Below are 15246 nucleotides of genomic sequence, written 5' to 3' on the forward strand. Positions count from 1 at the left end.
ACGTATATTGAGTTCCTCCTATTTTGCCACAAAATTGCTTATAATCTGATTAGTTATTTTGGACAGTGGAATTTAATTGTGCGTTTATTATGGGCCACCCCAATTTACCGTCAGCGCATGTAGATACCCTAATTGCACGAATACACGCGCAATTCCAATCGGAGGCTTTTTAAATGTCCTATGAAAATGAAGTATACAGCAGTACAGTGACTTTGTCCACAGTCAGGGCACCCATCTTTCTTCAGAGGTGTTCTTTCTTAAACCCACAGGCTACACCAACAGCATTCTCTCGCTTAGTTACAGACCTCGTTGAAGGGCAGCTCGCCCCCCCCACACCTCCCATTGGCTCCATTTGCACAGACTGCTCCTGCATGTCTTCTCGGGGCTGGCGACGACAGAATGTGTTCCAGTTCACAGAAACGTGGCCGCAAGTTTTCAAATCGTCCTTCTCCCCACACCCATATTTTTGCTGCAAAACCAAACAGAGGAAGAGTTTAAAAGTAGCCTTGTGAGAGAAAGAGCCGAGCAGAAACGCAGACAGGATTCCTGGAAACTTTATTCCAGTCTTGGAGCGGGCTGTCAGCATGGTATGTCCACAACACATCGAAATTCTGATGTAACACGTTGATAACTTTATGAGCTCCAATAATGTTTAATATCCATCTTATTATTTATTTTACGCTCTTTTTTTTTCTTGTTGAACATGTTGCACGTTTTCTGTATGATTTTCCGTTACTTGACTCTTCGTTACTGACTTAACCAGTCATGAATATAGGCTTTAAGGCTGCGGTTTGCCTCACTTTGGATAATCTCTGTCATGCAGCTGATTTTCCGTGCATTTGTTTACAGGAATACACAGGCTGCATAGCCACAGATATGTTTTTAAACCCACGGCAGCTTTTACTGTGTACAAGAAAGCTAATGTAGTGTGCATTTAAGTGTATTGTATGACTTTTTTTGTAGGTTTATGATGATTTTACCATAAGTTTAGTGGCATCATCAAGTGACTGTAGCACTGACAACACTCCTACACGTTGTTCTAATGCAGATGTCATGCATTGCTGTTGCAAATGTATGGTGATACATAGACTATTATTGTATACAGGTTTTTAGGTTTTTCCCCCCATTATATCCTGGAGGCAATCATTTTTACTGAAGAGGGGGGAGTTGATTGACGTGTGTGTGTGTGTGTGTGTGTGTGTGTGTGTGTGTGTGTGTGTGTGTGTGTGTGTGTGTGTGTGTGTGTGTGTGTGTGTGTGTGTGTGTGTGTGTGTGTGTGTGTGTGTGTGTGTGTGTGTGTGTGTGTGTGTGCCCTCTCACTTTTAGATAAATACATGTCACAGTTGATAATATACTGTAGCTTTTTTAAATGGCATTTCAATTGTTATTCTGCCTCTTTAAATCCTTTGTATGTTATCCACATGACCATTATCCTTGTAATGTGTGGTTGCTCATGTGTTGACAGCACACCGTCAACTTAAGCACTGCAATAGATCTCATTTAAGTTAGTGACAAGTACCTGATGGCCCGAGTGGGATGGTTTAATTTAGTAGTGTGCCTGTCAGTACAAATGTCAGTCAATAAAAAAAAATGACATTGAGACTATAAGACAGCAAGTTATAAAGTGTGACCACTAGGGCGATTTGGTGACTTTGAGAGTTGTTTGCTTTACTCTTAAGCCTTATAGGTCCTGAGCTGGCAGATTGCCAAAAAGAGATATTTTTAAAAAAGAAAAAACTTCACTTGCTCCTTTTCAAACATGACGTCCACATGTCAAATTGCAGGAATGAAAAGGACTTTATTCTGGTTGTTTGTAGAGGGCTGGTGTGTGTGCTAACTGAAACACACTTAAATTACATTAAATTACATTACATTTAGCTGACGCTTTTCTCCAAAGCGACTTACAATTACCGATTACAGGGACATTCTCCCTGGAGTAACTAAGGACTAAGTGCCTTACTCAAGGGCACACTAGTGGTGGTGTTCCTGGCGGGATTTGAACTCGCATGCTTCCGATCTTCAGCCCACCTCACTATCCATTAGACCACCACTATCCCTTGAACACTTGAACTGTTTAAAGCATTGATCCTCATAATGTGCAGACAAATAAAACACAATGTTTCACAAATTCTCATACTGAACATGTGTGACGAAAACTTCGCTTCACTATCCTCTTTTTCTGGATTGCATACATGTTCAGTCATATGTATCTTTTTCTACCATTTAATCATGTATACATTGTGAGACTGAGCAGAGGTGTTTCTAATGAACTCTGTGGTCATGTTTGAGGTTTAGCTGTGTTAAAAAACTGCATTGCATTGTATTAGTCCTCTACATGTGGATATTTTTGGAAAATTGCAGACAATTTCTGAAATGGTTTCAGTTTGCTAAATATAAAAAAAAAAGGTGTTTTTAGAGATTAGCGATGCGGGCCTTCACACTGTTCACTGGGGACAGACAGGGTGGTTGCCTTTTCTCCAACTGTCCAAACTAGCATTACTATACTTGTGCGGACCTCAATCTGTTTACATAGTCACGTGTGGGGACTGGCTTCCCTTATGGGGACAAATTGGAGGTCCCCATGAGGGGGATCATTAATTTTAGGGTGAAGACTTGGTTAGGTTTAGGGTTAGGGTTAGGGTTAGGTTAAGGGTAAGGATTAGGGTTAGGCATGTGTTGGTTATGGTTAAGGTTAGGATAAGTCTCCAGGAAATGCATGTAAGTCAATGTAATGTCCCCTGAAGTGATGTGTGTGTGTGTGTGTGTGTGTGTGTGTGTGTGTGTGTGTGTGTGTGTGTGTGTGTGTGTGTTGTGTGTGTGTGTGTGTGTGTGTGTGTGTGTGTGTGTGTGTGTGTGTGTGTGTGTGTGTGTGTGTGTGTGTGTGTGTGTGTGTGTGTGTGTGTGTGTGTGTGTGTGTGTGTGTGTGTGTGTGTGTGTGTGTGTGTGTGTGAAGATAATAATTTATGGTTAGCCAAGAATAGAGAAGAGAAACAACAGAAATATTATAGTAAGTCTTTATCGATTTAGAAAAAGCTGGCATAAACAGGAAATTTCAATGTCTCTATTTAAAATAATTTTAAATTTGTCTAACAATGCGATCTGATACAGGGTTTCTGTGTAGTTATGGAGCTTGAGGAGAATATGAGGTACACTTAAATAAAACTAATTACCTTTATCTGCATTTATGCAAAAATGTATGCTATGATTACTTTGGTGATAAGTCTGTTTTGGAGTGCATGTTGTTTTTCTTTGAAAGGAACGATCTAAATCACCAAGGTTACTCACACTCCTGATAGCCCGACTTTATCATTTCACAACATGGTTGTACTGATTTAGATTCAGGTAACCTTTTTCAATCACTACTCAAGGTTAACTAAATCCAGAGTTAACTACGGCTACAACTAGCAATTGTTTTCATTTATGAATAGTTTAGTAAACAAAGTCTGTATATATGAAAGAAAGACATCTTCAAAAAGACTTGCTTTATCTGATTTTCTGTCTATAACCAAGGGAAGTAAGAGCCAAAAAATAACACTATGTTTTCTACCAGTAGGGATTCATAAATCAGAGCAATGACAAAGGCCGTGAAACTGGATACAAATTTGATTTATGACAGACAACCACAACGCTGTCCCATGTGCTAAGGGCATACACCGCAGTAAATTAAACGGACCATAACCTTAATTAAAACCATTGAACAAAACTACAACAAAAGCCTGCTTTGGTTTTTTATAAATGGGTCCTTAAATGGTATCTTAGCCTTGTCACCAACTATGTCAACCACATGGTGCACCCATGCGCCTCAGCACCACCCACAGTGTGAACCAATGTAAACCCAACACCTCCCACTGGAGTACCCCACCCACTTGAACTAAAACGACAGACTATCTCTCCGTCAGACAGGGATCTGCATGGAGGCTGCTGTTCTTCCCCTCCTCTCTATTTGTGTTTGCTGGCATATTTTGTCACACTCCCACACTCTCGCTCTATGAATGTGTTTATATATATATATAAATGTATCTCTATATATGTCTGAAATCACCTGACGTGTCTCAACATGAGTTCTGACCTGCCACATACTGTTCTGGGTCAAACCCTCCTGTAATTTTCCATTCTCACCATCTGCTAGGTCCTGCTCTAAAGCCAGTTTGGCAAACCTCAAGTCGTTTTGAATGTTGTCCCATCATTGGAGCTGAATTGAGTTAGTGAGAGTGGGTACTTAAAGTGCAGTCAGGAAACCACCTGTTATTTTGCACTGAGCAGAGGTTTACAAAGTGGGAGGCAGGACTCTCCAGGGGGGCTTTAACCCATTTTAGTGGAGGCTTCGGGAATGGAACTGAAGAGATATTACACAATGTAAAGACACTTAAAGGTGGGGTAGGTAATTTTGATGAAACCGGCTCGAGTGCGCTAGAATTTGAAAATACACAGCCGGAAAAAAATCTACCACTTCCTTACAGAGCCCCTCCTCCAACACTCACGAACGCGCACATGACCAATGAGGGCACGAGATAACTTTGTGCACAGATGGAAAGCTGATAGGCACGTAGGCCATCCAGTTATTTTAACCTGGCTCGGCTAAAATGATTAGTCGTACTACAGTACTACGGCTTCCACAGATGACATTTTTTTATGGATTTTTTTGTCAAAGCACTTAAGATATTCATTTCTTTCGGGATGTTAAGAGCATTCCATGGAATATAACAAAAAGTGTATCTCGAGCCGGTTTCTCAAACGTACCTACCCCACCTTTAATGGCTATCGCAAATAAATGGCGGCCATCATTATTATTAAAAACATAGCCTAGTTGGAGGTATTGTTTTAATGAAAGTGCTAAGGTAAATGACTTTAAACTAAACTAATTTATTTCCTCAGACTTCCTTTTTTTTCTCCACATGGAGCATATCCGTTTTGTTTATTTATGAATTGAGTTATGTCTTACACATGTGTCTTCGTATTACAGGTCATAGGTGGAAACCACACATGAGTTCTTGTTCCCTCGCCAAACTCTCAATGGTCTTTAATACATCCCCCAACACTGTATATCTTAAGTTGCATTATAGACTGCTGTGGTCCCAGTGTTGCAATGCAGAACTATTTTCAATGGTTATGTGAATAATGTTTAAAAAAATGATGTTTTCCAATCTAAACATTCGTCAAAATAATCACAAAATGTTCATTTTTTTCTAAATTGTGCAGCCTTTATTATCACAGTTGATTATTATTCTTCTTCTTTGTTTCTCTCAAGACGGAGAAACCTCCTCTGGACAGCCTGGAGGACCGAGCCTGGCTGGGCGAGGGTCAGTCTGAGACTCAGCTCACAGCTGTGCCCGGTCTGGACGGAGCAGAGACGAGCAACGCAGACCGCCCAGCGTGGGACTCCAAGGTCCAGTATGTGTTGGCCCAGGTGGGGTTCAGCGTGGGCCTCGGGAATGTGTGGAGGTTCCCCTACCTTTGCCACCAAAATGGCGGAGGTGAGTGTCTTTAAAGGGGCCTTTTATGCTTGTCGGCATTTTCCCTTTCCTGTAGCGTGTTATATCTTTTTTTGTGCATGTAAATGTCTGCAAAGGCTAAAATGACAAAGTGTTCTCTCCCACACACTCCTTTGTTTACTTCAGTATCATTATATCATTTTGTAACACTTGCGCTTCTATTAGCTAGTGCTCCAACACATTGTACATGATTGGCTAAGATTTCTAAGATGTTGACCAATGACAACAGAGCCGGGCAGCTAACAAATCAGTAGTATGAGTATCGAAAGTATGAGAAAATAAAGAAATGCTTGGACATTAAAGCATGTAAACATGTCACAGTAGAAAATACAAATATGAACCTGAAGATTATTATAATAGGGCCCCTTTAAAAAAGAGCGTACTTTCCAACTCTTTGTTTTTCCTCATGACGGTAGCTCTCCAGAACCAGTAGCCGAGACTTATTTTAAATGAGCATTTTGTTTCAATAAAAATACATAATAAGGAAAGAGTATTAAGGAATATGCCTTCATTCTTTTAACATCTTCCTTTTCGTTCCAGGGGCCTTCATGCTGCTGTATGTTTTTCTTTTACTGATTGTGGGAGTTCCACTCTTTTTTATGGAGTTGGCAGCCGGCCAAAGCATTCGCCAGGGCAGCATCGGCGTTTGGAAGCACATCTCCCCAAAGCTGGCGGGGATCGGTTACTCCAGCTGCATAGTGAGGGTTTACGTTGTTTTGTAAAGTTATTTTTTCTTCAGACTTTAAGATCAGACTGTTCATGTATGGAAAATAGGTTATACTTTAGATTTTGTATTGGTAGGGATTAGTAAAATCTGGGGAAGCAATCAAATCAATGCTCTATCCCTCGTGTTGTAATGTATGTATGTTTACACACTAAAAACTGCTCATACTGTAGCTCACAGTGTGTCGGCCAGGCTGCAGTGTCGTAAGCATAAAAGTCTTCCTTCAGGCATTGAATATGTACTACCTCATGTATCAACCCTATGTAAACAAAGTTGTTTTTTTCTAGCCACACTGTATTTATGCTAAAGAAAGGGCACTGAAGGATATCCTGCCATGTTGTAATGTGAGATGTATTTGCGTAACAGTCTCTATAGACAAGCCCGGGAAGAGTGGGCAAAACTTTCTGTGCAAACGCAGCACACGGACGTTCACTTGTAGGACTAGACGCCCATTCTTACTCAATAATTTTCAAAAAAAACACCCGATTGCTCTGTTAAGCTAATAGTCACAATTCATTACAACTATGTATTGGGGAATAATTTGCCCTGCATGTCCTCCTTCACCCTATGACACCCTGACCAACCATGAGCAGCCGTTATCTCCCATAAGGAGGGGCTGCCCTAGCATATTGTTGATGTTGCCAGTTTGTGACCGGGGAACTCTCTGTCAGAGATAGTTATTGTTGCGGGACACCTGTAGATAACCCCGAGCCATAAGCGACAACAACTGTGATTCAGTGTCCTCAGCAGTTTAGTCTATCTATTGAAGAATCTTGATTATTACATTGCATTTAGCTGACGCTTTTATTCAAAGCGACTTACAATAAGTGCGTTCGACCACTACTATTACAATCTGAACTAGTTAAAACCTCGAGCTACAGGAGGGTTCTTGAGGATTGATTGTGGCATCTCAAGCATGGTCAGAGCGTGGCCCGTGACATGTCTCGTGAATTCTCCGGCCGAAGCTCCAAATAAACCGTCAGTGTTTGCCATCAAAGCTCCAGCTCTCCTCATTCACAGTCCCTTTCTTCTCTTCTAGGTCTGTTTTTACGTGGCTCTATATTACAATGTTATCATTGCGTGGAGCCTTTTCTACCTGGGTAATTCTTTTCAGTATCCTCTGCCCTGGGAGCATTGTCCAATCGATGTATCTACCAATGCAACAGGTACTGACAGAACTGAGAAGTGCATTGATTCACTGGCTGTAGATGCCAGTCCAATGTCTATAATGTTGTCTTTCCTAAATCAACAGTGAAAGAATGTGCCAGTTCTTCACCAACTTCATATTTCTGGTTTCGGAAAGCACTTGACATCACAAACTGCATTGATGAATCTGGAGAGTTGAACCCCATCATGACAGGCTGTTTGTTGGCCGCTTGGGCAATCGTGTCCCTGGCTATGATCAAGGGCATCAAGTCTTCTGCAAAGGTACATTTACCCCTTTTTGTTTTTTTTCCCCCGAGTGAAACGGATCCCTAGATCACGAACCAATACGCAAATGTATGCTTTGTGTCGTTGTTGAGGGCATTTTATGAGCTTTGTGTCGTTGTTGACTAATTAGCTTTTTGGCTGAGAGTTTTATGAGTAGATCCATTACACTGTCATGTGTCCGGTAAATATAAACAACAGCCAACAGAGAGTTAACTTAACAAAGACTGGGAAAAAAAGCACATCACCCGTAAAAACATTTCAATTATCAATTGTACGCATTGGTGTTAATGTGATTTACAAGATAGGGTTTTGGTTAGTTTGTCAGCTTGATAACTGCTGATATGTTTCCTTCCAGAAAGAGCCAGGTTAGCTGTTTCCAGTCTCTGTGCTAAGCTATGCTAACTCTCAGTTCATTACATTACATGAGGCAGACAGACATGAGAATGCTATTAATCTTTGCATCCAACTCTTCAGAAAAAATCGAAAAAAAGGCTTATTTCCCTGAAATTCAAAATATTCCTTTAAAAGTTTCCAACACAGAAATCATCTCCTATTTCTTTTCCCAAATCTTAGGTGATGTACTTTTCCTCCGTTTTTCCCTATGTAGTGCTTTTTATTTTCCTCATCAGAGGATTGATGTTGGACGGTGCGATGGATGGAATCGCCTACATGTTTTATCCTAAAGTAAGCGCACATTTCATCTTGACTTTAATCATATTCATGTCTTGATTTAGATTTGTATCCAATGAATGCTAAATGAAAAATGAGTAGAGTGTTGAAAATATAGCTGGATGTTTTCACATTTTATACCATTTCACAATTATTAAGACTTAAAGGTCAGCTATTATGCAAAATCCACTTTTTCATGTATTTTCTACATCAACATGTGTCCCCTCTGTGTAAAGAGATTCGGAAAGTTTCACGAAAAAACATTCTCTCACTTTTTGTCCTGATCCATTTATATAAAAACCTGTCTGAAAATGAGCTGATCAGATTTTGGCCAATTTATGATTGTCATAACGATTTTGTGATAGTGTAACCATTAGCTAATAACCGACCAAGGTAACCCCCCCCCCCCCCCCTTATCACCCGAATCTCCTCCTAGAGCACTATTATGTTATTTTTAACCAAATATCTCTCAGAGGGGCGTGGGGAGGGGCTCCTTATTTTCATCTAAAGTAACAGACACAGAATCAGAACTTTTGAAACAGAGGGGATTATGGGATGCTACAATTATCTGTTTGGTATTTTGAGCCAAACACTTCAGAGACATGTTTTGTACATAACTGAGACCTATATATTGATGAAAAACAGTATAATAGGGGACCTTTTAATGAGATTGTGTTTCCTTGTTTTATTCAGCTGGAGCTCTGGGGGAGTGTGCAGGTGTGGCGCCAGGCTGCTACTCAAGTGTTTTTTGCTCTGGGACTTGGCTATGGCTCAGTGATCGCTTATTCCTCCTACAACCCAGTGAACAACAACTGCCACAGGGACGCCCTCATGGTCTCGGGCATCAACTTCATGACGTCTGTGCTGGCCTCGCTCGTGGTTTTCGTCATTCTGGGTTTCCGTGCCAAGAACATTGCAATGCACTGCGTGGCTGAGTACGTATGTGTGTGTGCATGAATATTGACGTCCCTTACTGTAAGTGTCCACACATTACATCCAACACTTTATTTATAATGCTGTTAAAAGCACTACTCCTACAGTATATAAGTCCCAAAGTTTGTGTTATTGCAAGATTATAAAAAAAGAAGAGTACTCAGAGTCTCAACACCATACCATGTAATTTGGTTATTAGCTTGGTTTTTGCCTAAAACTTGCTAATGTTGCTTTTCCTGTGTGTATAACTAGGCAGCTGAAAAGTATTGAGGGCAAATATGTTCATGCCTTGACTATAAAAATGAAATCCAACAATATGAGATATTTGATTTGATAAGATTAGATATACTTTATTGATCTCAAATTGGGAAATAGTTTTGTCACAGCAGCATGTTAAGAACGCATTTCACATGAGATCAAATATATATACAGTAGTAGTTATATATCTATAGAGAATCTAAGGATACATTTATTTATACTGTTGGTAACCGGACCCAAGGGTGCCCAATAATGCAGTAATCACTGATTGTAATCATAATAAACCAATATTTGAGTGAATGAATTCTCGAAGCAAATATTGCCTGTAAAATGTTTAATCTTTTTTTTCTTCTAACTACTTCTAGAAATCTTGGTCTCCTGAGCCACATGGGGTCGAACCAGCATTTTGATCCTTGGATCAACGCGACTGACCCGAGCTCTGTGTCTCTAGAGGAATACAGAGACTGGTTCAGTCACCACAGCTCCACGCTGGGTCCTAACATCACCGACTGCAGCCTGGAAGAGGAGATGAACAAGGTATCATTTACATTTAATCTGAATGAGTTTTTGATTTAATATTGGGGTTGTAAAGAGATACAATGAGTCAGAAAACAAACGAATCAAAGCATAAACTTAAAACAGTTAGCATGGACAACAAGAATAACAGGTTGGTGTCCAGCACTAAGATACAGGGTTAACCTGATTGTGGTTAATTGTTAAAAACAAGACTTTCGAAAAGCTGTTTTACTCATCGAGTATCATGAACACTTTGGAGGCCACAACATTTCCAAGAACCAAAGAAATTGAGTAAAATAGATTTGGCTACTTTTTGAGTTGCAGGACACAGGCTTGCTTAAAAACACCAGGCGCCTATACTGCGAACCTGGTTCAACCTAGCCTGGATATGTTTGAGTTAGCCGGTTGGCTTAATCCAAAACATACGCGCTCTCGCTAAACTGTCCTACGACGCTGGTTATCAAGTGGATCGCTCAAGCCAGCCGTGTCCTATCTAGTTAGGTGCGCGTTCACATGAAAGGGGTGGTATTTGGAGCATTCGACCAATCACAAACATGGAGAAGCGCACTGACAGCGCAGCGTCATACTTCCTGAATGAAAAGTGAACTTTAATACTAGTCAAAAATGAAGAAGTTAAACTTTAAACATCCATGACTTAAACACTTTATCCAGGATAAAAGCCACATAGCTGCATCTGCAAGGTGAATACAGCTGGGAACAGAACACGTGTTTGAATGCGTACATTAATAGGTTTATGATATCACTGCCCCGTCTAAAACACGATCTGACTTCAATTACATTTGTCTCGAGTGTTTCGTCAACTTATGTGTTGCTTAAAATAATACTTCTGCATACAGTATGTGACACTGAGTGTTGCACGGCCAGATACGGCTCAGCTGACTCAGATAATAAAATATATGATACATTATGAAGTGATATGCCGCGGACTGTACTTAATGTACTCTGATCCGGTTACTTATGTTGTGGCCGATATTTAAGTAAGCTTTCTTAACGCTAATGTTATAATAGTCAGATTGCTCTGAAGATGGAGGTGATATTCTATTCATGTTCACGTTCACACAGTCGGTGATTTTTGCCGGCCGTCTTTCCTGCGACGGCAGTTTTTCTGTATTTCCTTTCTCCTGTAATATGACTTGATCGCTTTAAACTCCGCACACTGAGCTCTGATTGGTCAGCAGGCGGTGCTTTCACTGAGTTGAGCTCTTAGCCTGCAACCTAACCTGGTCCCGACCAGGTTAGCTGCTTAGCATATATTACCATGGAGATCTAGCCTGCTAAAAAGAGAACCAGCTTCGTAGGACCGGAAAGCCGGAGTTTTCCCTGAATTTAGCCGGCTAAGCGAAAATCCTGCTTCGCAGTATACCCCCCAGGTATTCAAACATAGGTGGATATCTCAATAACAATAGTAAGAAGGTGTGGTGCTGAGAACCCCTGAGGAACCGGTGAGGTAATATCCAGCAGGCAATAGTAAGAAAATACGGGACAGACCATGTAGTAGGTCTCAATGAGAGATGAGAGCGAGCTGTGATAGAGGAGTGGAAGGAGGAACTAAAATAACAGAGGCAGGGTCACTACAAGTCATGTTATCTAATATCTTTTATTTTACTACAAAACATTACTCCACTCCCTACTGCGGGGACTACAGCATGGCTTCTTGTATAGTGCTATCAGATTATAACTACACATAGGGGTCCAAAAACTGACTTTTAAGAATGTTGTTTTCTCCTTGCCACCTAATATTTATTTGCAATCTTCAGTCAACGTTTACAAAATCCTTATTCCCTCTGTTTTCCCTTTTGTATGATGCAGGGTATTGAAGGGACAGGCCTGGCATTCATAGCGTTCACTGAGGTGATGGCCCTTTTCCCTGCCAGCCCCTTCTGGTCCACACTGTTTTTCCTAATGCTGCTCAACCTGGGCCTCAGCACCATGTTTGGGACCATGCAGGGAATCCTCACACCTCTCATGGACAATTTTAGCCTCTTGGGCCGCCACAGAACCATCCTCACTGGTAACAGGATGCTCAATGTTATAGGCATTTTGTTTTAAAGCAACTCAAGTCCAGGAATTTGTGACTAAAATGAAGATCTCTACAGTTAAATGTGAAAATTCTCTCTTAAGCGGGACATTTTGATGTCTGTATGTGTAGTGCTGTCAGTGTTTTCTTACTTTTTCTTGATCCATTGACTTCTAAAGATTACAAATATTGTCTGTTTGCAGCACAATTATTAATCAGATAGCTGCTATTGTCCAACACTGTCTGCCATCTTCTTTTTGTTTCAGTTTCCAGCTGTGCTCTGGGTTTTGTAATCGGACTGTTGTTCACTCAGCGCTCAGGCAACTATTTTGTGACGATGTTTGACGACTACTCTGCAACTTTACCGTTAGTCATTGTAGTAATATTTGAAACCATTGCTGTGTCGTGGGTTTATGGAACAGATCGGTAAGGAACCAATACGTCTGACACTTTTAAATTACTTGCCTCCTGTTTTTTTAAATGTCTTTTTAATTCTTACATCTCATGTAAATATTTTCCATGATTTCAGCTTCCTGGATGACATTGAAGTCATGCTCAAGTGGCGCCCTCCGGTGGTGTACAAATATCTTTGGAAATATGTTTGTTTGATCGCGATGGTTGGTCTTCTGGCTGCTAGTTTTATGCGCATGATTTTCAAAAGGCCCACATACACCGCCTGGAATCAAGCCACGGTAAGATACTTCACTTCTTTCTCTTCTACATAGAATATTTTTATATAAACTTATCTCTATATGTGTTCCCCAAACTGCACTCAATACCTTCAATAAAAACTCAAAACATTTTTTTTCTTTTGTATGGGAGACACTAAAAGTCAGTAGGGTAAAAACATTGAACTTATACATATCCCCTTGTTGAGTAAATTACATATTATCTTAGTGAGCATCTGCTAATTTGCATTCATTTCCACAACAGAAATCTGTATTTCTCGATAGATAAAGCCAGGATCAAAATCCAAGAAAATACTTTCAACAGCCAAAAACTAAAACATGTTTTGCCATGCTTTTACTTTTTAGGTTTTTAAATGTTATTTAAATTGGGTTATGGCTGATATATGAAAAACCTTCAAATAGGAATACAAATGGAAAAGTTGTTAACGATGTGTATAGGTTCCCTACCTACTAGGGTTGATTAATAATAAATAAATAGTAGGCATCACCATTAAACGTTCCCAGTTAAATTGCTGAGAGGTATTTAATCTTAACTTTGCAATGTATTCAGGGTCACTATCAAAGTATTGAGTAGTTTTTGAAGCATTGTGCATCCCATATTCTCTCTCTATGACATGCCCTCTCTCTCCCCCTCTCCAGAGCTCTGAGATGACCCTCGAGTACCCGGGTTGGGCTCTCGGTATGATCGTCATGCTGATAGCCCTTGCCAGCTTGCCGGTGCCGATTGGCTACATCCATTCCATGTGGAAAAACCGCACGGCCCATAACCCGCTCTCTGAGGAGGGGGGCGGCCAGGCGATGCACCGTGAGTTGTACACCAAGTGCAGCTCCACCGATCAGCTGGAGTCCCTCAACAGAGACCCTTCTGAGGAAGACGAGGCTCCTCCCAGGACCGCCTTCCTGCCCCTGGGCAGCGAACACTACCGGCTCCTGGAGCAGGAGGAGGAGGAGGAAGATGAAGAAGAACAAGACACAGTGGTGTGAGCAGAGCACGACTGTGGACGAGGATATGTTGCTCGTGTGTGTACAAGAGCCAGCAAAGTGTGGGCAGCGCAGTCCTAAACAGATTTATTTATCATCTGAAGAAGAGTTGTTGCACCCCATGTTATCAAATTCAGCAAGTTCTACATTGTTGACAAAACCAAAGTGATTTTAATATTTATGTTTTAAAGATACATGACCAGTCAAAAGAGAGATTTTATATTTAGTTAAAACTATCACTGCTTGTACCTCAATCCATTCATTTTCTGAACCACTTCTCGCACTGTTCAGAAAATGAAAACACTCCCTGAAACATAGAATAACTGTATTTTGTGAAACAAGGATTTTATGGAATCATTTAGAGTAGGAAATTGACAAGCCACCAGCCAATCAAATACGGTTGGTCTGTTCTTTGTCTGTGAATCTGTTTTGTTTTTTCATGTAGGGGTTAGTCGAGATTAGTTTTTTCAGCAAAATGCCGTGTGTGTGTGTGTGTGTGTGTGTGTGTGTGTGTGTGTGTGTGTGTGTGTGTGTGTGTGTGTGTGTGTGTGTGTGTGTGTGTGTGTGTGTGTGTGTGTGTGTGTGTGTGTGTGTGTGTGTGTGTGTGTGTGTGTGTGTGTGTGTGGGTGTGTGTGTGTGTGTGTGTGTGTGTGTGTGTGTGTGTGTGTGTGTGTGTGTGTGTGTGTGTGTGTGTCAGTGAAATAACTTTATGTTGTATTTGTAACATGTTACCTCGTGAAACCTCAGTAAAGTATTTACTCATTGCAGCAGTGTTGAACTGTAGGACTTGAATAAACCTCTAGATGGCAGCAACCTGATTTGATTATGTCTTTTTTTGATTCACACATCCACTCAAAACTGAAGCACCTTCGATTAGATCAGAGATACCATGATGAGGATGTTGAGTTTGAATTAAAAAAAACATGTTTATGTGGGTTAAGAATGAGGGGGAGTCAACTCTTTGGGGGGTCTTCTCATATTTCATTAGGCTAAAGTACTCTTTCAGAAGTAAAGTTTAATAGGTTTGACAGTGACATTACTTAAGGGCTCAGTGGAATAAAAGAAATTAGACTAAGTTTTATTTTCTGTTGAGCAAATATGTCTTTAAATCACATCCATGTGCTTTTTACAGTTTAAGTGGGACTTAAATCTTCACATTTTGGCTACCAATGCACATTCTTTCGAACCCATTGTTAATGTGCAATACTCTATATGTCATACATGTATACTCACACATTGTATGGGCTTTAACTCTAAAGGATTTTAAAGTATTTTAGAAAGTATTTTATAATAAAAATGTGCTTTCTTATTTATTTCTTAGGATGATGCTTACTTATTATGGGTTAAGAATTGGCACAAACCTTAATATTCATCATCATCCATATTCTCCAAATGTCCAATAAAGACCATCCTGATGTCATTGCTCACAATGGACCAGAAAGGCCTGCACCTCTGTGGCCCATCTGAGAGTGAAGTGGATGCTAGTGATAGAAGGGAGGGATGAGAGGGGGGAGG

The 15246-nt window shown here is 40.5% G+C and overlaps 1 protein-coding gene across 1 annotated transcript; it reads left to right on the forward strand.

Annotated features, from left to right (window-relative positions):
• Positions 1–496: 496 nt before the first annotated feature.
• Positions 497–14549, forward strand: slc6a16a (solute carrier family 6 member 16a). Its single transcript, XM_034089863.2, has 12 exons — positions 497–587; positions 5249–5474; positions 6033–6190; positions 7256–7382; positions 7469–7644; positions 8221–8331; positions 9010–9251; positions 9873–10044; positions 11854–12055; positions 12328–12487; positions 12591–12753; positions 13390–14549. The coding sequence occupies exons 1-12, from the start codon at positions 585–587 to the stop codon at positions 13732–13734; spliced, it is 2085 nt and encodes a 694-aa protein (XP_033945754.1). The 5' UTR covers positions 497–584; the 3' UTR covers positions 13735–14549.
• Positions 14550–15246: the final 697 nt, after the last annotated feature.

This window comes from Pseudochaenichthys georgianus, chromosome 8 (assembly GCF_902827115.2).
Source record: "Pseudochaenichthys georgianus chromosome 8, fPseGeo1.2, whole genome shotgun sequence".
In the NCBI taxonomy this organism is placed as follows: domain Eukaryota; kingdom Metazoa; phylum Chordata; class Actinopteri; order Perciformes; family Channichthyidae; genus Pseudochaenichthys; species Pseudochaenichthys georgianus.